General features: G+C 37.1%; 1 protein-coding gene and 2 long non-coding RNA genes across 5 annotated transcripts; all 3 read right to left on the bottom strand.

Moving 5' to 3' along the window:
* Positions 1–14018: 14018 nt before the first annotated feature.
* Positions 14019–16853, bottom strand: LOC142551084 (zinc finger BED domain-containing protein RICESLEEPER 2-like). 2 transcript variants are annotated; one of them, XR_012821476.1, is made up of 3 exons: positions 15494–16853; positions 14658–15409; positions 14019–14410 (listed from the first exon to the last, which is right to left on the bottom strand). XR_012821476.1 is itself a non-coding variant. In XM_075660130.1 (2 exons), the coding sequence occupies exons 1-2, from the start codon at positions 16791–16793 to the stop codon at positions 15174–15176; spliced, it is 1536 nt and encodes a 511-aa protein (XP_075516245.1). In that variant the 5' UTR covers positions 16794–16853; the 3' UTR covers positions 14019–15173. The 2 variants fall into 2 exon arrangements, 1 of the variants encoding a protein (XP_075516245.1); XM_075660130.1 differs by having other exon boundaries at positions 14019–15409.
* A 1114-nt stretch (positions 16854–17967) lies between these two features.
* LOC142550483 (uncharacterized) lies at positions 17968–18495 on the bottom strand. Its single transcript, XR_012821391.1, has 3 exons — positions 18311–18495; positions 18203–18261; positions 17968–18161 (listed from the first exon to the last, which is right to left on the bottom strand). It is a non-coding gene; the product is annotated as an uncharacterized LOC142550483 (long non-coding RNA).
* Positions 18496–22399: 3904 nt separating this feature from the next.
* LOC142550482 (uncharacterized) lies at positions 22400–24447 on the bottom strand. 2 transcript variants are annotated; one of them, XR_012821390.1, is made up of 5 exons: positions 24131–24447; positions 23481–23657; positions 23164–23410; positions 22972–23070; positions 22400–22621 (listed from the first exon to the last, which is right to left on the bottom strand). It is a non-coding gene; the product is annotated as an uncharacterized LOC142550482 (long non-coding RNA). The 2 variants fall into 2 exon arrangements; XR_012821389.1 differs by lacking the exon at positions 22400–22621 and having other exon boundaries at positions 22782–23070.
* Between the last annotated feature and the right edge of the window lie 534 nt (positions 24448–24981).

Below are 24981 nucleotides of genomic sequence, written 5' to 3'. Positions count from 1 at the left end.
TTGATATCATGGACGAATTTCTTCTTCTGATGATAGCTCAAATCTGGGGGAAGGGTGCCGCAAGACAAAAAATTAGCAATATCAGCAAACTAAGGGAGTACAGAATTTACCTCAAAAAGTTGTTCATCTGGGAATGTTTCTTGTATAGCTCCTTCTTCTTTCTTATCATCCAGCTCAAGCCTCGATAGGTGGTCAGCTACTTGATTCTCACTACCCTTTTTATCCTTGACCTCAAAGTCAAATTCTTGTAATAGCAAAATCCACCTTATCAAGCGTGGTTTTGCATCCTTTTTTGCGAATAGGTAGCGAATAGCTGCATGGTCAGTGAAAACGATTACCTTTGTGCCAATCAAATAAGGTCTGAATTTGTCGAATGCAAATACTACTCCAAGCATCTCCTTCTCGGTCGTTGTGTAATTTTGTTGTGCAGCATCCATCGTGCGACTTGCGTAGTAAATCGCCCTAAACATCTTTTCCCTTCTTTGGCCTAAGACAGTGCCCACTGCATAATCGCTTGCATTACACATTAGCTCAAAGGGCTCCTTCCACTCCGGCACTATCATGATCGGTGCAGTCACCAATGCCATTTTGATCTTCTCGAATGCCTGCAAACAATCATCATCAAATATAAAATTCGACTCTTTTTCAAGCAAGTTACACAGGGGTTTAGTAATCTTAGAAAAATCTATAATAAATCTACGATAAAACCCCGCATGTCCCAGAAAGCTCCTTATTCCCTTGATGTTCCTTGGGGGGGAAGTTTTTCGATTGCGACGAATTTATCTCGGCCCACCTCTAATCCCTTAGAAGACACTTTATGTCTAGGAACAATACCCTCTTGGACCATAAAGTGACACTTCTCCCAATTAAGAACTAAGTTCTTATCCTGACATCTCTGCAAAACAAGGGATATGTTATGTAAACAATGATCAAACGACGAACCAAATACCGAAAAGTCATCCATGAAGACTTCCATTATTTCCTCCACCATATCTGCGAATATGGTCATCATGCACCTCTAGAAAGTGGCAGGTGGATTGCATAACCCAAATGGCATTCTCCTAAAAGCAAACGTGCCATAGGGACACGTGAAAGTAGTCTTCTCCTGATCTTCTGGCGCTATAGCAATTTGGTTATAACCTGAATAACCATCTAAAAAGCAATAATGACAATAGCCAGCAAGTCTATCAAGCATTTGATCAATAAAAGGCAGTGGAAAATGATCTTTACGTGTAGCATTGTTCAACTTTCTATAATCAATACATACTCTCCAACCAGTTACAGTACGAGTAGATATCAGTTCATCATTTTCGGTTCTAACTACAGTTATTCCACCCTTTTTAGGCACAACTTGTATAGGAGATACCCAACTACTATCAGAAATAGCATAAATTACACCAGCATTCTGTAATTTGAGTACCTCATTTTTCACAACCTCTTTCATTACTGGATTCAATCTCCTCTGATGATCCACATAAGGAGTATATGACTCCTCCATCAAAATTTTATGCATGCATATAATAGGGATAATTCCTCTAATATAAGAAATCGACCATCCTAAAGCAGTTTTAAATTTTCTTAATACTCTCAATAATTTATCTTTTTCAGTACAAGTAAGAGAGGAAGAGATGATTACCGGATACGTCGACTTTTCACCTAAAAATGCATAGCAAAGGTGACTTGGCAGCTCCTTCAAATCAGGGGAATGAGGTATTACCTTTGTTTGCTCATGTACCTCCAATTCCTCAAGCGGTGCATCCGTTTTTCTTTGTTTCTGCAGTGCTTCAAGAGCCATCAATTGCTCTTTCACTTCCCAATTGTCTTCATCAACAGTTCCTACAGCACTTATCAAACAGCTCTCCAAAAGATCCCTTGTTCCTGCACATTCAAGAGACATACATGAGTCTATAACATCAATACTCTTACAAGTACTTACCTCATTCGATCCCTTCATGGCGTGATAGATGTTAAAAATGACTGCTTCTCCACCAACTCACAAGGTGAGTTCACCCTTATGCACATCTATCAATGCCCTCCCAGTTGCCAGAAACTGTCTCCCAAAGATTAATGGAGCATCATGATCTTCCTCCATATCTAAAATCACAAAATCAGCAGGAAAAATAAATTTATCTACTTTTACCAGTACATCCTCGACTATCCCACGTGGATACGTGAGACTTCTGTCTGCAAGTTGTAAGGTGATCGTAGTTGGTTTAACTTCTCCAAGCTCCCGTTCCCTGTAGATAGAAAATGGCATCAAATTAATACTTGCTCCCAAATCACATAAAGCTTTACTACATTTAGAACCACCAATAAAGCAAGGAATAGTAAAACTCCCTGGATCTTTTAATTTCTGTGATAGCTTCTTTTTTAGTATGGCGCTACATTCTTCTGTCAGTTTTACAGTCTCAAACTCCTGCAGCTTCCTCTTCTTAGACATCACATCTTTAATAAACTTTGCATAATTCGGCATTTGCTCTAACGTATCAGCAAATGGTATGTTGATGTGTATCTTCTTAAAAATCTCTAGGTATTTTGCAAACTGATCATCCAAATTTTTCTTTTTGAACCTCTGCGGGTATGGAAGAGTTGGCTTAAATACTGGAGGTGGTTCAACTTCAACTTCAGCTTTGGGTCCCTCAGTTTCACCTTCTTCAACTGTCTTCTCACTTTCCACTCTCTCTTTAGGAATTTGTACCTCCAATTCCTTTCCACTCCTCAAAGTGACTGCCTTGCACTGCTCTTTTGGGTTAACTTCGGTGTTACTAGGAAATTGACCCCTATTCTGATCTCTCAATGCAGTAGCCAACTGTCCAATTTGAGTTTCCAAAGATTTCATTGTGGCACCCATATTTCCCATGTGAGTCTCCATGTTATCAAGACAAGACTCAGTCCTTGCCATCCTCTTTCCCGACTAAGCAACAAACGTTCCCACTAAATCTTCAAATGAATGCTTTCCTTCCCTCTTTGATGTATTGAACCCGGTGGAAGATTCAACACATTTTTATTATTTGCATAAGAAAAATTCTCATGATTTCTCAATCCTGGATGATAAGTATTAGGGAGAGGGTTACCTCTATATCCTCCGAATCCACCAAAATTTCGGTTATTGATGTACTGAGCCTCTTCGGGTAGGGATGGTTCTTCAACAACAATCGATGGACCCTCAGTCTCTGATGTGCTCACTTTGTTCATAGATGCTAGTTGTGTGGTCAGTGCAGATACCTGTGCAGTGAGTGATGTAATGGGGTCCACAGCATACACTGCAGCTGTCCTTTTTACTCCTGCCCTTTCAGACGGCCACTGGTAGCTATTTATCATCATCTGTTCAAGCAAGTCATAAGCTTGAACAAATTTAGCAAAGATCGTGCCACCAGCTGCGGCATCCACTGTTCCTCTTGTTTGCCCATTTAGACCGTTGTAGAATAATTCAATTTGCACCCAGTCCTCAAAACCATGGTTCAGGCATTTCCTCAACAGCTCCTTGTATCTCTCCAATGCCTCATACAATTGCTCAAAATCGGTCTGCCTGAACGTGTTAATCTCGATCTTCAACTGTGCAGACTTTGCAGGGGGAAAGTACTTTGCCAGAAATTTCGTCGCCAGCTCCTGCCATGTCGTGATACTTCCCAAGGGAAGCGATTGGAGCCATCCTCTAGCTTTATCCCTGAGAGAAAACGGAAATAAGGGCAATCTAATAATATCATCGGATACATTATTAATTTTTACCGTATCCGTGATCTCTAAGAAGGTCCACAAATGAACATGAGGATCAGAAGTGGCTGTTCCAGCAAACTGGTTTTGCTGAACCATATTGATTAGAGCAGGCTTCAACTCGAAATTATTGGCGTTGATGGTCCCTCTTGCTATACCAGAATAATGATTGTTGATCACTGGTCGGAAGTGATCTCTTATAGGAATAGCCTCTGGCGGGATGTGTCTGTCATTTTCTTTGTGTTCAGCCATTGCTTGGATCTCTTCCCTTCTTGATTTTCTTAATTTTCTCGCAGTTCTTTCGATCTCCGGGTCAAAAATCAGCAAGTCCGAGTTTTGCGATCTTAGCATACACTGTCAAGCAGGAAAAAATGAAAAACTCAATCAATATAAAATAAAATAAAAAAATAACAGCTCTAAATTAAAATCTAGACTAATTGGTAACAATACTAATATAAATTCAAATTTGACACTCCCCGGCAACGGCGCCAAAAACTTGTTGCGTGTTTTCTTAAATGCTCGCAAGCGCACGATGTCAAGTTATAGTAAAATGTAATTTTGAGTGCAAGTGTCGATCCCACGAGGAGTGTGTATAAAAATATATCAATGCTTGTAATTAAAATAGTCAAGACTTTATCTAGTAAAATCAATAACCAGATTGGTTTGTTTGAACGAATTAATTAAAAACAAAGGATTAATCTAATCATCGAATTGAAGAATAACAATTAAGAATAAAAATTAAAGAAAATATCTAGAGAAATGATTTCACCAAGTTTCCACGACAATTATTCCCAGTTAAATTTATATTCTTGAATTCCAATTATTTAATGGCCAATAACACTCAATTATTTTATTCTCCCTTTCCCAAGTGACGAATAAATTGTATCAATCAAACTTCGATTCAATTATTCCTAATAAAATCTAAGTTTAATTGATAAATACAAACGATGTTCTTACCTAAACCTCGCTAAAGTTATACGCCTTCCGAACGATATAAACATTCAACGATGTGTTTCTAATGATCTACAATCCTAGTCCCTCTCCCGAGTTATAGAATTAATCAAACAACAAACAATTTATGGCCAGTAAATTGCAGTGAAATAAACACAGAGAAACACAATTAAATATGAAATGTAATTCAATCATATAAAATAACCACGTCAAATCATCGTGTCCACAAAGCTACATCATTCTCTAGAATGGAAAATTAGATCATCACGAAATCCAAGCGAAGACAAGACATGTTCAACATTTTAGACAACGAAAATGTAAAAGCGAAGGAAAGAGAACAAATCCGAGGTGTCGTCTCCGTCCCCAGATCAGTCGTTCTTCGTATTTGTAAATGTTCTTCGCACTCTGAATCTTCATCTCGTGTGTACGCTTTGATTTCTCGCGCCTTTTCTTCTCCAAGGACGGCTGTTCTCGTGACTTTCTCCAAAGGGCGGCTGAAATTCCCTTCCGTGACCTAAGAATCGCGATTTTATAGTTTTCTCGACCTCATCGCGCACGGATGTGCAAGTTCTGGCACGGCTGCGCGGATGCTTCTGGTCGCTGGCCCGTGCATTTGTGCGCGCGGTCGCGCGGCCGCGCATAAGTGTCTGATCATTCGTCTGTATTGGTGCGCGCACGCCTGCGCGTGATGTAGCGCGGCCGCGCGCAAGTCTCTGGCCGATTCTTTCATGTATGTGCGCGCGGCTGCGCGTGAAGTGGCGCGGCCGGGCGAGAACTTCTGTCGATCCTCTTGCGTATCATTGCGCGCGGCTGCGCGTGATCTCGCGCAATTGCGCGCGAGGTTCTGTCCAATAGTGTGTTGGTTGTGCACTTGTTTTCTTGGCTCACTTGGCTTTGTGTCCGCTTTTTCTCCATTCCTGAATAGACAATCAAAACAAACCAAAAATGCATAATTCTGTTCAAAACAAGCATAATGCAAATTGGAATTTAATATAAATTAAGTGAAAATCTTGCACTTATCAATAATGCTATGTAATCATGTTATCTAGCTGATAAGGTTCGAATTCTACGAATGATCACTTATGATGCTCGGGTAGATTAGGTGAGTTTGGGTGAGCAATATTGATACAAATCCTCGTACGAATGAAAGGCAAGCACGAATATAGAAATCGCACCCTCAATTCAATAACAAACAAGGAACGATTATGTTGTCCCGATCTTTTGAAACAAGTAACGATTTTGTGATATTCACCTCTAAGCGATTATAACTTAGCAACAAATATCAACGATAAAACTATTGAATTTCAAAGGAACCTTCAAAGAACTTGTTTTGACAATCCGTGCGAAGAACAATCGACAAACGCAACAAAGATGCAATCTTTGATAAGTTTGATTTTGATAAACACAAAGCACAAGCCTTGCAAATTGAGAGAAATCTCCAATAATTTGATATCAATCTTCAATGATTTTGTTCATCCCCCTTACAATACATTATATAAACAATAAAAATAAGAAAAGTTGTGTGAAAAGGCTTAAATAAGATAACTAGCAACATTGACACGGAAGTGCGCCAAAAGACCGCGGGTGCGGTGCTTGTTTGACCGCGGGTGCGGTGTAGCTTCGGCAACAGACCGCGGGTGCGCTAATGATTTGACCGCGGGTGCGGTGCAGCTTCGGGAAATTTTCTTAAATTTGATTATCATGGACCGCGGGTGCGGTCCCTGCTTTAGCGCGGGTGCGCTGGACCTTCGGCAATTGCACTTGAATAACATTCCAAAGACCTCCAATATTATTCCCATGATTCCCAACCTCTTCTAATTTAGTCATCCAATTTGTAGATCCTCCTTGGTAGTTCATCATGAGTCCTTGAAGTGCTTCTTTAAACTTCTTGCTACGTCCATTCGTTATAGGTCCTTCGGGCAATACCAACGAATCCCATGTTTTCTTTGGTGCTTGATCAACCACGTTTGCATCATTCTTCCCTTCTTGAAAAGGATTTGTCCTCAAATCTTGATCATCTCCTACATCAAACAACGAAAGATCACTAACATTAAAAGTAGAACTGACATTGTACTCACCTGGTAGGTCTAATTTGTAGGCATTGTCGTTAATCTTTTCAAGCACTTGAAATGGTCCATCACCCCTAGGTAAGAGCTTCGAACGTCGTTTTTCTGGAAATCTTTCCTTTCTTAAGTGCAACCATACCCAATCTCCCTTTTCAAAAACCATATTTTTCCTCCCCTTGTTGGCTTGCTTCGTATATTGTAAATTCTTCTTCTCGATGTTATTCTTGACCTTCTCATGCAAACTTCTAACGAATTCAGCTTTCTTCTTGCCATCCATGTTCAACCTTTCACTCACAGGCAAAGACATCAAATCCAAAGGAGTTAAAGGATTAAAACCATAAACAATTTCAAATGGTGAATAATTCGTAGTAGAATGCACGCTACGGTTATAAGAAAACTCAACAAATGACAAACATTCTTCCCAATTTTTCAAGTTCTTTTTGAGTATAGCACGCAAAAGTGTTCCTAGAGTTCTATTAACAACTTCAGTTTGTCCATCCGTTTGAGGATGAGATGTAGTAGAAAACAATAGTTTAGTGCCAAGCTTAGCCCACAAAGTTTTCCAAAAGTAACTCAAAAATTTAACATCACGGTCAGATACAATAGTCCTAGGCATACCATGCAACCTAACGACTTTCTTAAATAACAAATCTGCAATGTTGGATGCATCATCGGTTTTATGACAAGCCATAAAATGTGCCATTTTAGAGAATCTATCAACAACAACAAATATTGAATCCCTCCCATTCTTAGTCCTTGGCAAACCTAAAACAAAATCCATAAAAATATCAATCCAAGGTTCACTAGGAACAGGAAGTGGTGTATACAATTCATGTGGTTGTGTTCTAGACTTAGCTTGTCTACAAGTAATGCACTTTTCACAAACACGCTCAACATCACGTTTCATATGTGGCCAATAAAAATGCTCATGCAAACAACTCAAAGTTTTGGCCACACCAAAGTGCTCCATCAAACCACCACCATGTGCCTACCTCACAAGTAACTCACGAATTGATGACTTAGGAATGCACAATCTATCTTCTCTAAAGAAAAACCCATTATGCAAATAAAATTTGTCATGTGGACCATGCATACATGTTTCAAATATCTCCTTAAAATCCGCATCCAACAAATACAACTCTTTCATATGTTCAAATCCCAAGATTTTCGACTCCAAGGTAGAGATTAATACGTACCTCCGTGATAGTGCGTCAGCCACTACATTATCCTTACCTTGTTTGTATTTGATTATGTAGGGAAATGAACCTATGAATGCCACCCACTTAGCATGCCGCTTGTTCAGTTTCTGTTGTCCCTTAAGGTACTTTAGAGACTCATGATCGGTATGGATCACAAACTCCTTAGACCTCAATTAGTGTTGCCACATCTCCAAGGTCCTCACAAGCGCGTACAACTCCTTGTCATACGTTGGATAGTTTAGTGCTGCTCCATTGAGTTTCTCACTAAAGTACGCCACTGGTCGTCCTCCTTTCATCAAAACCCCACCAATACCTACACCTGAAGCATCACATTCAATTTCAAAAGTATTAGAAAAATCAGGCAAAACAAGTAAAGGCGCATTAATTAATTTTTGTTTAATAATATTAAAAGACTTCTCTTGCTCCTCGCCCCAGTGGAATGGAACGTTCTTCTTAATCACTGCCATCATCGGTGCCGCCAGTGTGCTAAAATCTTTTACAAACCTCCTATAGAAGCTTGCAAGACCATGAAAGCTTCGAACTTGACTAACATTAGCAGGCGTTGGCCAATCTTGAATAGCACTTACCTTGTCCTCATCCACTTGTATCCCCTGTAGTTGTAGCTCCTTAGTCTCCTCCGGATTGCTTCTGTAAGCTGGACGATTTGGCAATACACTTCTGGGTACCAAATCAATTTGGTGCTCAATCCCCCTCAATGGTGGTAATCCTTGAGGTAGCTCCTCCGGAAATACATCTTCAAATTCCTGCAAAAGTGAAAGAACAATGCTCGGAAGGGATCCGGCTATATCACTTGTGTTAAAGATAATATCTTTGTAAAGAATCAACACAAGTGGATCATGTGTGTGCAACAATTGTTTCAACTCACTCTTTTGGGCCATATATGTTTTCTTTTTGACCTCTTTTCTCTCATTTTCTTTTCCCTCATTTTTCTTTTGTATGGCTATCTCACTTTTTCTTTTAGCCATGTCATTTTTGTTTTCAAAGGCCATCTCACTTTTTAATTCACTCTTTTTTTCGGCCTCATCTCTCTTTTTTTTTTTCAATTGGTCCTCCAACACTTGCTTTGGGGACAAAGGAAGTAAAACAATGGGTTCTTTCTTGAGTACAAAAGAATATTTATTTCTAAACCCATCATGTGTCACTTGCCTATCATATTGCCATGGTCTTCCTAACAAAATATGACAAGCATGCATTGGTACCACATCACACAATACCTCATCAATATACTTCCCAATCAAAAACGCAACCAAAACTTGTTTGTTCACCTTCACTTCGGCACAATCATTCAACCACTGTAGCCTATATGGTTGAGGATGTTTCAAAGTAGGCAAGCTCAATTTTTCCACCATCTCAAGACTAGCAACATTGGTACAACTCCCTCCATCTATAATAATGTTGCAAACTTTGCCACTGACAAAACATCTAGTATGGAACAAGATTTCCCGCTGATTCGTCTCCTCTTCTTTGACTTGGGCACTCATGATACGCCTAGTCACTAATGCCTCACCCACAACTGCTTCATATCCCTCATCAGGATCCTCTAATGCAGGCATCTCATCTTCATCCTCTCCATCATCTCCCTCACTATGAGATTCATACTCCCCATAATTATTCAACACCATCACCCTTTTATTGGGACATTGGCTAGCAATATGTCCAACTCCTTGACACCTAAAAGATTTAATATCTCTAGAACGATTAATAGGAGTTTCAGGTTTACCTTGCACTCCCTGCTTAGGCGCCTCCTGTTTAATGTCAACTTTGGGCTTGACCACTACCTTGCTTTCTTCACGTTTAACAACGTTGGAACGCCAAGATGTTGATGTATTACCAGATTGTGTGGTACGACCAACTCCTCTCCTCTTCAGTTGTTGCTCCACTTTTATCGCCATCTGCACCATTTCATCTAGATCCAAGTAATGTCTAAGTTCCACTTGGTCTTGAATTTCCCTGTTCAAACCACATAGAAAACGAGCCATAGTAGCCTCACTATCCTCATCTATGTTTGCTCTAATCATGACTACTTCCAATTATTTATAGTAGTCCTCAACACTCTTCACACCCTGTCTCAAAGTTTGTAACTTCTTAAACATTTCTCTATAGTAGTGATTTGGTACAAACCTCTTCCTCATTACGCTTTTCATCTTAGCCCAAGTTTCTATAGGCCTCTCATTGCATCTTCTCTTAGTGGTCGCTAATTGATCCCACCAAATAAGTGCATAATCAACAAATTCAACCACGGCCAACCTAACCTTCTTTTGTTCGGAATAATGGTAACAATCAAACACGAATTCAACTCGCTTTTCCCATTCTAAATAAGCCTCTGGATCCGACTTACCATGGAACGACGGAATTTTCATCTTAATGCTACCTATGTTATTATCTTCCTTATTCCCATCATCGTACCTACCACGTAAGGCTTCTCTTCTTCCCTACCAAATCCTCTACCTCTTCTGCTTCTAACCCAGTTCTCGTTTTGACTCTCCTCTTCTACTCCCAATTCATAATCATCCTCTTCTTCTTCGACTGTACCCAAACCTTTAGGCTTAGATTTATTTTCACTAGTGCTAACTTCAAGCCTATCCAACCTCTCATATAAAGGATCCAACTCGGCCCTCATCATTCTACTAAAATGCCCAAATAACGCCTCCATTTGAACCTTAGACAACCCCTGGTTCGAACTCTCTCCTACTTCCCCCTCCATTTTAATTTCAGATTTTGTACCTGCAATAAAATGTTAGTAGAAATAAAAGATTTTTCTCACCCAAATTCTCACGATCACTCCAAAGAAATAACACTCGCACTCAAATGTTTTTCACTCGAATTTGATAGTTCTCTCAAAGGTGTGCTCAATCTTTATATTTTCTTTTTATCAAACTAACAAGATTCAACTTGTGAACACTTGCAACTGTCTCACTTGGATTGCACAAAAAAACAAGAACGATAGAATAACACAGAACAAATTTTTTTTTCGATTATCAAATAACAAAGGATGATAGAAATAACGCAGATCTTAAAATACAACAAAGGATAACACAAAACTGAAACAGAACGAATTTTTGTTTTTGTTTTTGATAGATATGACAATAGAAACAAAAGTATAATACAGATCTGACGAATTTTTAAACAGATCTGAAAATGATAACTTACTTGAATCAAACAGAACCAGAAGCTCTGATACCAAATGATACGAATCCTCGTACGAATGAAAGGCAAGCACGAATATAGAAATCGCACCCTCAATTCAATAACAAACAAGGAACGATTATGTTGTCCCGATCTTTTGAAACAAGTAACGATTTTATGATATTCACCTCTAAGCGATTATAACTTAGCAACAAATATCAACGATAAAACTATTGAATTTCAAACGAACCTTCAAAGAACTTGTTTTGACAATCCGTGCGAAGAACAATCGACAAACGCCACAAAGATGCAATCTTTGATAAGTTTGATTTTGATAAACACAAAGCACAAGCCTTGCAAATTGAGAGAAATCTCCAATAATTTGATATCAATCTTCAATGATTTTGTTCATCCCCCTTACAATACGTTATATAAACAATAAAAATAAGAAAAGTTGTGTGAAAAGGCTTAAATAAGATAACTAGCAACATTGGCACGGAAGTGCGCCAAAAGACCGCGGGTGCGGTGCTTGTTTGACCGCGGGTGCGGTGTAGCTTCGGCAACAGACAGCGGGTGCGCTAATGATTTGACCGCGGGTGCGGTGCAGCTTCGGGAAATTTTCTTAAATTTGATTATCATGGACCGCGGGTGCGGTCCCTGCTTTAGCGCGGGTGCGCTGGACCTTCGTCAATTGCACTTGAATAACATTCCAAAGACCTCCAATATTATTCCCATGATTCCCAACCTCTTCTAATTTAGTCATCCAATTTGTAGATCCTCCTTGGTAGTTCATCATGAGTCCTTGAAGTGCTTCTTTAAACTTCTTGCTACGTCCCCTCGTTATAGGTCCTTCGGGCAATACCAACGAATCCCATGTTTTCTTTGGTGCTTGATCAATCACGTTTGCATCAAATATACCGAACAGAGAAGAGTAATTTTCTTATGACCTGACCTGATGGGATGATCTCGGGTGGTTTGTCCTGGTCTCCCGGGTGGTCTGTCCTAGTCTGTCCGGGTGATCTGTCCTGGCCTGCCCCGGGTGATCTGACCTGGTTTGCCCGGTTGCTCTATCCTAGTCTGCTCGGGTTGGTGAGATGATCCCGGGTCAGACAATCTGCACACACTCAACAAGATAATGTCAGTGGTGCGCCGAAAGGATTTCCGGCGTAGCGTTCACAAAGTTCACTGATAGAGAGAGAATTTATTGAATACAGTAGATTGCAATTTTTCTCAAATGAGCAAACCTGATTATTTATAAGGAAGAAGATGACCTCGATTACAATGCATGTACAATGTTCTTGATTAGACAGAATCCCATGCCCATGTCTTCTGACAATTGCCCATGCCATGTCATCTGTAAGTAGGCATGACGACACATATTGTTCGGGTCTTGTCATGTGTACTAATTATCATGCTAATGATGCATGGTGACCCATACTTGTCGGGTGACCTGAATCCTGTCTGGGAGAGAGGACTATGTCCTTATTAGAGGATCCTGGTCGGACGAAAATACCCTAGGCGGGTGAAAGTATCCTGTCTAAATTTTACCCATGCTCTAATCTTTGCATCAAATTGAAATTTGACTCGTTTAAATTTTCTTTCCGTCCGAGTCCGAAAATGATCTAAGCCCTTTTCAAAATATCAATCACAATATTCGTATCATGATAAAGATCTCCAACTAGTATTATATATATATATACACACACACGCATACATATATAATCATCGGATGTACCATGTTTGGACCCATTAGTGAGACAAGAATTGATTAAAATTGATGGCCTTATTAGTAGTTTAAATTTGCCTTGGAAATTTTCCATGGTCTAAATAGTGTACAATGATTGACATGTTACGCCATGTGAGATTTATTGGCAAATTATTCTATGGTGCATTGGGAATTGAGAATAGAGCAAATTAATTTAAATGCCTATTTCATGCAATCGTACGTAATGTCAAATGAACTGAATTGCAAAACAGTTACTTGAATTATTGTTGTTGTATGCTACATATATTTTTCATTTCGTGATTTTAGCTTTTATATTGTAAACTTTCTCCGTTAATTTTCTTATTTCGAATTTTAGTCATATTTTTGACATGAAGTTGATGTGTGCAGTATTACATCAATATTCAAGATTAAAAAATAATTTAAATTGTCAAAATATGAAATATATATTACTGAAATTGAAATTTGTCAAATATGATAGACAAATTGGTAAAGAAATAAATTATAATTTTCCCTAAAAATAATAGGAATCAAACCCTATATGATAAGTATTTTATGGAAATTTAAAATTATTTCCACCACATAAATATTGATGGACGTTCGCGTTCATTATTTTGAGTTGACAGAACAAAAGCCAAAATCACATAATTGCGTGTAAGGCTAAGCAATCTGATTAACCAACCAATGGCCAGTGGCATGTCTTGTCTATACAATATTTGGATAAATTCATTATTACAAATACAAACAAATTAAGCCGAAATTTGGTTCCACGAGTTAAGTTTGCCGACTTAAAAATTAATTTTACCGTACCTTGGTATGTTTTTTAAGCCGCTAGACTAGAAATTTTTCCCTCATATTTGATTGCTAAAATTGCATTTTTTTTGTCTTTGTGTGTTGTTTCTTTGTGATTTTGGTTATATATGATATCAAATTTCAGTCTAATTAGTTTTGTATATTTTGATTATTGACAATTTTAGTTCGAAGTGTGATGTAGTATTATCAATATTAAGAATGTAAATGAGTCGAGCCGAGCCGAACAGTATCAAGCTCGGGCTCGGCTCGTTAAACTATTTGCTCGGCTCGGACTCGGCTCGAGCCTTTGGTTTGAAGCTCGGGCTCGGCTCGTTCGGAAGTTATGAAGCTCGGGCTCGGCTCGAGCTCGGCTCGTTAATGGCTCGTTTATCTTGTTTAATGAGTCTGGCTCGGGTTCGGCTCGTTTCTGCTCCGAATCCAACTCCAAACCACAAAGTTATGCAGAAGCGGCATTCAATGAAAGAATCTTCAAATCTACGTTCATCTCCAATTCAAAACTACCCTTATTACAATACAGCAGAAAGGCCTTATTTGAAGAAGAGTTCCAGCAGATCATATGTCAATGGTGTTAGAATTAGTCCCGTTTTGAATATTCCTCCTACTTACATTGCTAAAGGTACAGTAATAAGTTTCTTTGGGATCGGTTCTTTTTTCTAATGATCAAATAAGAAAAAAACAACTTAATTAAACCCAACAACCTAATAGGAATTCAACATGATAAAACATAAAAGAATTACCAGAGCATGAATGAGCTTGCTGTTCTTGCCTCGCTCCCTCGTGAACCCAACTTCAACAACCTAATAGGAATTCAACAAGATAAAACATAAAAGATATTTAAATTAAAACAAACAAACAAACTTCACCAATTCAATGATAAACATTCGATGGTAATGATCTTAATTCAAATGAATCTCCTTAAGCCCAGAATTTTCCTTTTACATACAAGCACAAAAATTCAAAATGTTAGAATTAACCAACCTAAATTAATAGAAAATAACACATATCTAATAAAGACACAATTAAATTAAATATCAATTTACTTACATTTTCTTTTCTCTTGACTTGGTACCGGGCACGTAACCAATCTTCTGCACAAAGCAACATCTGAACCGTATCCACTCCCAAATTGGCACGATATGAATCAATAACTCTACCACCAGCGCTGAAAGCCGATTCAGAAGCGACAGAAGTTATTGGAATTGATAGTACATCACATGCCATCTTTGACAAAATCCTAAACTTTAAGTTGTTCATCTTCCACCATGACAATGCATCAAATTCATCATCTTCTTCACACAATACAACCCCTTCCTCAAAGTACACTTCAAGTTCAGACTTCACTTGCTCCACACCATCAACATTCTTAATATAGTTGGCAAATGCTGTCCTCACTTTACCCTTTCCTTTTGCACTAACAATACTTGAAACACTAGAACTTTCTTTCTGAGCATCACCTGAAACATCCTTTTCAGCAACATTATTTTTGTGAGCATCAACATATTCACGATACAACAAACGCAATGTCTCACGAACTGTAACGATGTTCTCAATTGCATCAACTTAAGAATAGATTTCTGGAAAACACCATTCAATCAACTTCATCTTATTCCTTGGATCTAATACAGCTGCCATAGAAATTAACAAGTTACAGTGACCCCAATACTTGTCAAATTTAGTCTTCATTTTGTTAACCATATCTTTCATGAAACTACCTTCACCCATACTTGTATTATTCAACAACCTCTTTATGTTATAAAGTTCAGGTAGAAACAAATTTGAAGTTGGATATTCTGAACCTTGAAAAATGTAGATAACTATATTAGATATTCAGACAATAAACAATTTTATTAAGAAACAAGATTCAAGTTTAATATTATTACCTGAAATGATGTGGGTAACTTCATTAAATTCTTGAAGAAAAGAACAAACTACACGGACTTTCTCCCAATCCTCCTCACTTGGCAAAGTGTTATAAGTAGGATCCCTTTGTTGATATCTTGGGAAGACGTCCTTGAACTCTAGAGCAGTAGACAACATGCAATATGTTGCATTCCACCTAGTGCAACAATCCATTACTAGTTTCTTTGAAGATAATTGCAACTGTTTTGCAATATCACTGAAAATATTAAGACGAAACTCTGAGGCAGATATGTGTTTCATACTCTCACGCACATTGGAAATAATATTTTGTATCTCCGAAAGCCCATCTTGTACCAAAAGATTCAAGATATGCGCACAACATCTCACATGAGACAATTTTCCACCGAGAGGAAGATTGTTTTTATAAGAGAGATTCTCTTTCAACATCCGAATAGCTACATCATTGTATGTAGCATTATCAACTGTGATTGTCCACACCTTGTTTTCAATTCCCCATTCAACCAAATACTTATTCAACACATCACAAACAACTATACCTGTATGAGGTGGGGGGACATCACAAAAATTCAAATTCCGCTTTTGCAAATTCCAACTGGAGTCCACATAATGACAAGTGACAACCATATATGAAATTTTCTGATCAGACCTCCATAAATCCGTAGTCACACTGACCCTATTTATGTCCTTTAATTCTGCCACTAATTTTTTCTTCTCTATTTCATAAGAAGTAATACAATCTTTCTTGGCAGTGGCACGACTGATTTTTTGATAACGTGGACTAGAATTCTTCATCAGTAAGTTGAACAATTCATACTCTGCAAAGACGAATGGCAATTCATGAACAATAATCATGTGAGAGACAATCTCCCTGATCTTCGCTTGATCGTATCTGAAATTCTGCACTGCATTAACAGATTCTGACTCCGACATGGTTGTGCTTATACTTATATTTTTTTGTCCTTTCTCGTTCATCCGCTTCCTTATACAACTTCTGCTATGCCTAAGTAAATGTGATGTAGGACCAGACTTAGTATATGTCATTCGATGTTTGCAATGAATACATTCAGCATTTATCAACCCATCTGAAAGAATAATCTCTTTAAAATCAATCCATAGAGGAGATGTGCGTTTCCTTTTCTTCGGGGCATATGGATTATCACCTTCATCTTGAATATTATCAAGTTCAACCACAGCCTTGCTTTGAGAAGTTTCATTGGTATCATTTGCACTTGGTTGAACTCCTCCCACAACAGGAGTTGTGCATGATTCTTGAGCAGATGATGTGTTTGGAGTCGACATGTTTGGAGCTGAAGAACAACAATAAATACATTAATTAGTACCAACATATTACAGTACTCATAATATTGCATTCAACCAATCCGACAAACCTGAGAGGCTGAAACTTATAAGTATAAGTTTCAGCCTTATCAACATTATAACATTGTAATTTCTGTAAGATACACTTTAGAATTTTGAATAAATGAATATTATATATATATATATAATATAATGAATTACGTGGGCCTATATAATTTTGGACCATATCATATTATAATATGATACTATATAATGTATCACGTACGTGGCCTTGTATTTTTGGACCTCACAATGCTAAGGTTTCTTCTATGCGGCGACATTAGATATCTAGTCGGTTGCCTTTGATGTCTGATATTCAGTTTATTATATTAAAATATTTTAATTTTTTTTATATATTTACTTTAAAGTATAATTAATTTCAAACCATAATATTTTTAAATAATAAGATTATATACGTATAATCATATGTAGAATTAAGTAGGAGTGAGAGTGCATACGCTAGATTCATTGCCGTAGCAGCAATAACAGATTGAAACTTTTGAACTTTTGTCTCTACATACGCTAGAATTAATTTCTACGGAGTGAGAGTGCATACGCTAGAATTAATTTATATCATTGCATTAACAGATATTTATATCATTGCATTAACAATCCAACAAATATGAGTTTCTTAAGTAGACTAAATTCATTGCCGTAGCAGCAATATTCAAACACACCTGAGAGGCTGAAACTTTTGAACTTTTGTCTCTAATTGTTTTGCCCAATGTATTTGGAGATGAAACCAAACCAGAATCAGAGCTAGGGTTCGCGACCTATACGATCTCCAAACTCTCGATTCACGCCTCAATCAAAGTCGACCCAGACGGTACAAGGATTTTCAGCACTCGGCGCCGGCGGAAGAACGGAGAATCGTACGTGGTTTAGAGGTGGACGGGAAAGGGGTCTCGCTACCTATACACGCTCAAATCTACCGATTCTGCTTCGATAATGGTCGACCGGACCTGGGCTACGACCGGCGACCCTAGGCGACGGCGGGCGGAGGTCGGGAGGCGCGGATTCGGGGGGAATAGGTGAGGTTACGGGAATAGCCGAATAGGGTTTGGGATTTGGAATAGATGAGGATGAGGTTACGGGAATAAGGAATTATTGCCATAACATTCACATTTTTAATATAATTTTTAATTTTTAATTTATTATTATTTATCATACATAATTATTTTAATATTATAACTCATTAATTATCTCAAATTCGAGCTCACGATCTACCTAAACGAGCCGAGCTCGAGCCCGAGCTCGTGAACCACTTAAACTAGCCGAGCTCGAGCTCACGAGCCAGCTAAACGAGCCGAGCTCAATTTTGAGCACACGAACCTATTATCGAACATGTTCACGAGCAGCTCGAGCTCACGAGCCAGCTAAACGAGCCGAGCTCAATTTTGAGCACACGAACCTATTATCGAACATGTTCACGAGCCGAGCTCAATTTTGAGCACACGAACCTATTATCGAACATGTTCACGAGCTAACGAGCCGAACATCATTAATCTCAAGCTCGGCTCCACAAAATTGTCGAGCCCAAAATAAGGCTCGGGCTCGGCTCGATAAGCTTAACGAACGAGCCCGAACGAGCTTTTTAACGAGCCGAGATCCAAAAAGCTCGCGAACAGTTCGGTTCATTTACATCCCTAATCAATATCAATGTCAAGTTGGAAAAAGAAAGACTTGAATTGACAAGCAAAATTGAAAAAGTAAACATATATGATACAAAAAAACACAAGTTTCCCTATTTAATTTAAGTTAATAAAAGTATAATCTAAAATGTTCTACTAATTTTGATAGAGATCTATAATTTTTTTAGGCTCAAATCCATTTTTAGGTTGCATTGCGCCAAATCATGTGTTTAGATGGTGTGATTCGCAAAAAAGATGATTTTATAACCTAAGGTGTATATTTGAGGGGTTCTGTATGTCAATTATCTTGTCAAAAGTGTGTTTGTTTTTACTTTCAAAAAATGTATTTGTTTTGATAATTTTTTGGTAAAATCTCTAAATGTTAGTCGCTATCTTTGATGAAGTACCGTAGAAGCAGATTCTCTCTTCCTTTATGGTGGAACCAGACAATTTGGCTTGACTTGGATAGAGCGGAAGCATAAGTAAGCGACATGAACCTTGTTGATCAGCGAAGGATATAGCTAAAGAAATACTTGCATCTGGCTTCGGACAACACTAACCCGGAAGTTTGGTTATCTGAGCTAGCCAATATTTATAGTGCAGGCTGACTGGCAACAGAAAGAGAAGCTCTTTTAATAGTAGGAAGGCCACTAGGACCTTCATTGGAGGAACAATTCCGAATTCGGAAGATGCTCCGGAATCGTTTCGATTGCTTGTTCGAGAACTACGATCTTTAGCTCTGGAACTGAATCATTTCCTTGTATCTGAGAAAAACTTCCATATGAATAGGAAGGAAGCTTAGTCGGAATGAATCATAATTTTTCTTTTATGATCGATTGGTATAAACATCAACAACTACGAATTGGATTAGTTTCTCCTCAACAAGTAAGCGCTTGGTCCACTAAAATCCTGCCTAATGGAGAGATAGTTGGAGAAGTGACAAAACCATATACTTTTTATTACAAAACCAATAAACTGGAAAAAGATGGATTATTTTGTGAAAGAATTTTTGTTATGTTCAAACGTATTTCATCTTATGATATATGCTTTTTTATTTAATTTTTTAATCACATGCGGTGTCATAAACACAAACAAAAAGTGAAAAATCCATCGATGCATCTATTTCATTGTCACCAAGAAGTACTTGAAAGCATTGGAAAAATACAAGTTTTCAAGAAATGTTTATATAGAATAAATCTTTTTACAATTTTGTGATCATTCCAAAACATGGGCTAACGTGTGGGGATGTTTTCTTTAAAAAAATTCGTGTATTTGTTGTCGATTAGTGGAGTGGAGACAAATAAACAATGAAATATGAGGTTAACGTATAAATGTTTTTGAATAATATATTAAGAAACATGTGCTTGGTACGTGGGATCACTTTGCTTGTGTCGTATTAGTTACCAATTTGTTAAAAAGAAAATGTTTACGTCGAAGATTTTGAAATGGAACACTGGTAAGACAAATATGACTCATGATATCCATGAATACAATATTTCAAAATCATTTTTTGAAAAAGATATTCCTGACTTTCTATTCTTGTATATTTTTGTTGTTTATTTATCTCTTTTTTTGTTGATGGTGTTGAAATATCTATATTTTTATTATCTTCAAGCTCGACGCCTATTATGTGTTGATCATCAATGAGCTCTACATTTTTGTAATGACCTAAATTCTTATTTTGAATGACATACTGATTAAGAGTTGATTAAGTTATTTGGTTTTCGCTGTTTATTGTTGTTATTAAGTTTAAATTTTGCAAGCTTATTAGTCTGTTTAGTAGTGGCTCGAGTAAGAGCGTTACATTTAGTGGTATTAGAGTATGCAAATAATTTTTGGGACATTAGTAATTTTGTTATGAGGATTTAGAGGTTGATTTTTGGTTTCTTTTAGATGTCAGGAGGTGGAAGCAGTCACAGAATTGTGAAACATGACTGTTATAGTGACGATGAGGCTAACCGAGAATATCGTTGTAGAGATCGTGACGGAAGGCGTCACCGAGATCATGATTAAAGAAGACAAGGAACCGCATCGACATTATGAATTTCATGAAAATTGGACCTCCAACGTACTGTTGACAAAAGATAATAATGCTGATTTTGATGAAACTTGGGTCGATATCATGGAGCAGTGTTTTCGAGTACTGCATTATGATGAGGCTGAGAAGATGGAGGAATCCAATTTTATGATCCAAGGAAAATCTCGGAAATGGTGGAAACTGTTTATGCCATTTTAGTTCAGCAACATGGACGGATTCGTTAGGAACATTTCCGTCAGGCCTTCATCAATCATCACTTTCCGCCAGCTCTTCTTCAGGCGAAGGAGATGGAACTGTTGAACATTATGCAAGGAGATTCAAGCATTGAGGATTACCAAAATCATTTTATCGATCTGTTTTTGTACGCGCCTCACATCAGCGAGAATTTTGCAACAAAATATTCTCATTTTTTGAATGGTTTGAACCAGGAGATTTTTTATCGGGTTTTTTTTTTGTGATGATCCGACTTCGTACGAAGGATTAGTTAATCGTTGTCGTTAAGCCAAGATCATTATTGCTAGGAGGAAGGCTATGCAAGCTAGAAAAAGTTCTAGTTCGTTGAGACTGAGGGGTTAGTCTTTCAAGAAGCTTGTATCTTCTTCTTCTTCTTCTTCTTCCAGTTCTAGAGAGGTTCATAGTTTTGATAGGAAAAATCATCAATGTGTCCAATGTGGAGGTAATCACTAGATGGAGAATTGTCGAAGAGTGATATGCGCTTGTTTCGATTGTGGTGGTTTCGGTCACATGAAGAAGGATTGCCCTAACTTGGAGGATGCAAGTGGAGACGGAGTTTCTATGATAGGTTCTTATAGTTGAAAACAGTATGAGACCACTGTGCAACAGAAATGTTTTCCTGCTCAAGGTTCCCGTCGTGGAGGGATAGCACAAGGATCTCAACACAGCCCACGAGTCCAGGGGCAAGTGTTTGCCCTAGACCAAGAGCAAGCTGACGAGCAAAACAAAAGAGTCATTGCAGGTAATTTCCTTTTATTTGGTATCCCTGCATATGTATTAATTGACATTGGGGCCACTATTAGAATTTTCTTGATTTACTTCGCATATTCAATGAAGTGATAGTTAGATAATTGCCGAAATAGACGAACGTGAAGTAATAGGGTATCATTTTACTTCACATTATAACTAAAGTCATATCCACGAAATTAGCGAAGTTTTTGCCGGTTCAATGAGGTAAAATCGGTCCGGAATTAGACCGATGCCGAAGTAAAACAACGTCGTTTACTTCATCGATTTCGTAACGTGCAGAGGTAATAGCTTATTTATAACTTCATAGTTTACATTGATTGATGAATTAAGTGTTTTATATAACTTTACAGGTTTTTTTATTTTGGTGAAGTAATTGATGCGAACGACTTCGTTGTTATGGAACTATGATGAAGTAAATATATTTCATAATTTCGGCATAATTTTTATTTGATGAAGTATTTGGTATTTTGTTATTTCACAATTTAAATTTATTGACGAAGTAGTCGATTTAAAAACTTCATTTTTTTTTTTGTATTATAGTGAACTAAATAATAAAAAACGACTTCACAATCATTAAGTTGTGGTGAAGTACATTTTTTCTTTGACTTCGAAAAAATTTTAATATGAGAAATTAATTTTCTTTTATTACTTCATCATTTAGTTAAGTGTTAAGTAAATAATCATATTTTATTACAACACAATTTTAATTTAACGAAGTAATTATTGATCATCACCACAGTAGTTTAATAAAGTAGTGAAGTACAAACATAATTTTTAGTTTATCAAAATAATTTAATTAATATACGATAATACCACTATACACACACACATATATATAACTTAAAATACATTCATTGGATTCATAAATTATCCATCTAAAAATGATGAAAATCCACGAATCCACAAGTATAACCCAAAAATGTATCCACAAGTATGTATAACCCAAAAATATATCCACAAAACCAAAAGTGTATATCCAAAAGTATATCCTAAAATTCACAATGACGCACATGATCCATTTAAGCACCTATATAACAGTAGACGAATTTGCTCCATTCACTTCTGACTTCATCATATTGAGATTAATTGTAATATTGCTTCTTGATTGATCCTACAAACTGAAATGTAAAAAATGCAAGATGCATTAGATTAATAAGATCATTTATCCAAAAAAATGACAATATCCACAAATGAGAATGCATTATTCGGAGCCAGTTTCAGGATATATTTCAGCTTAATTTTTAGGAGATTCCACACTTCAAAATAAAGGGCAAACAACATATCAATTTTCATAAAATGCATATTACCATATGAATATATATTCCAACGGAAACAAATTATCCCAACCATTAATTCTAATAGCAAAAATTCTAGAATTAATAATTATATAAATTTCTTGTGCACATATCCCAATGGCAGCATTTTATCTCAATAATAAACTAGAGCATATCATAAAGAAGAAACTTACCTTCTTCTCCAACTCTGGATTTTCAGATTCAACTATCTCTTTCATGTATCTCATCACACAATATCCACATTCAACAGAACCACTTTATTTTTTAGTATCCTATATATAATGAATTGAAAAGTTAAAGCAACAATCACAATTCAAATAATAAGAACTATCCATTCATGTCATAGACACAGGCACAATTCATACCGTCAATTGTTTAAAACATGGCCTTTCAGAAATACCCTTCGAGGCATTGTACATTTTGACCACAATATATTTTTAAAAGTAAATTTTTTTTCATATTTATAAGTGAATGCATTCAAAATCAACATAATCTACTACTTACATGGTCACTATAGTTTTTCATGCATCGTCTCGATTTCTGTTAGCCGTAGAGTCCAATAAATATATCATTTTTTTATCTTCGTTGATGATAGTCAAGATCCAATGGTATCTGCAAAAATGAAAATATAGCATTGACTAGTATGTAATAAAAATCAATAAATAACTAAACGTACTCTTACCCAGTGTTGTATGGGATAAGGTAGATGATGTCTCTACACACTGCTTCCAACTGGTCAGCAATATGTCATGATAAGTCATGACCATATTTGCCAATTGGGCATGTAGGTATGCTTCCGGAATCCACAAATGAAATATAATCAGCCCTGTCTTCTTCTCTCAAATATTTGTAGAGGTGACTACACTCAAATATTACATAACTTGGTTATAAATGTTTCAAAGTATAGATAAGTTCCACATAAAATATTAAATATGAAAAAAACATAGTAAGTTAGACATATCATATCCCATGTAAACCAAAATTTGTCTGGCGCCTATCTCTCTCATCTCCATAAAGCGTAAGATATATTCTCTTAGCAACCGTATGTTTTTAGGACATCCAAACATAGTGCCCTCAAACTCTATGTATATGGTCTCCGATTCATTCATCAATCTAACATCATGCGAGTAGATATACTTGAATGCCATGGGTAATGTTTTTTGAATATCCTTGAACTTGTCGAACTGACCGGGAACATCCGAAAGAGCAAATAATTGATGTTTCCCATTCTTCTACAATTTAGAATATTCATAGAAATATTCTAAAGTAACCATTGTCCAAGAAACATATATTACAATTGGAAACACAAAATCAAGAGAAAACTTAAAGTACTTGTGTTGTTGGAAAAATTATCAACTCTTTAGGCCAACCAACAATGGCTCCAACTGCATCATTGATGATTCTTGGTCCAGACTTAATTGGGATTGGAAGTTCTGCTTCTTCATCTAAGACAACATCAATAGATACCTTGAAGTTTTGTTCCCCAAGTTGAACATGGTGAATCATGATATTTGGACCTCCTTCTGATATTATTGTGCGATACGCCACCACGTTTTCACGTTGTTTTACAGCCAGGTGACATTTTTTTCCATTTTAAGAACAATAAGATATTATATATATAAATATATGATCGTGAAAAAAAAAATTTGGCTTGAAATCCATAAACATAGAACCTTCATATTTGAAGTGTCGCATTCATGAACTTCTTCCACATCTTATCTGGCAGTTTTGCGTTTTCGTGTCTGAGCACTTGTTTGATGCTGCAGTCTCGGAATTTCGATAATTTATAATAGGCATAACACTAGCAAGTTGAGCCTTCAATTTCTCCACTTCTGCCTTTAAACTCTTAGTCTCTTCCAATTGTTCTTTGAAGTTTTCGACCATAGTTTTTGGGACTGATTCCCTCTTCTTTCTTGGAGTTTTAAAGAAGACTTTAGGCTTTACAAACCCTCCCATGCCTCGAACCCTTCCATGACATTCTTTGCTTCCTGAGGCAGTGGTTAGCTCATTATTCATTCCAGAAGATTTGAACTCTCATTTGACTTTTTTCCAACAAGTCATCCTACAATTAGAGACATAACAAATCAATCCAAAAACCACATTTTTATTTATCTAGGCAATATGTAGATTGAATAAAACTAAATATTTAAAATTTTTTCGGCGACTTCCGATGTCTCTACATT

This window comes from Primulina tabacum, chromosome 7, assembly GCF_025594145.1.
Source record: "Primulina tabacum isolate GXHZ01 chromosome 7, ASM2559414v2, whole genome shotgun sequence".
NCBI lineage: Eukaryota > Viridiplantae > Streptophyta > Magnoliopsida > Lamiales > Gesneriaceae > Primulina > Primulina tabacum.
Note: the sequence above shows the minus strand (reverse complement) of the source record. Positions and strands in the feature narration are given on the sequence as shown.

Excerpts from the sequence above, each read along its gene's own strand:
- LOC142551084 (XM_075660130.1), bottom strand. The coding sequence starts at position 16,793 with ATGTCGACTCCAAACACATCATCTGCTCAAGAATCATGCACAACTCCT. Across the intron at positions 15,410-15,493 it reads AGTTACCCACATCATTTCAG|GTTCAGAATATCCAACTTCA; the intron begins GTAATAATATTA and ends ACATTTTTCAAG.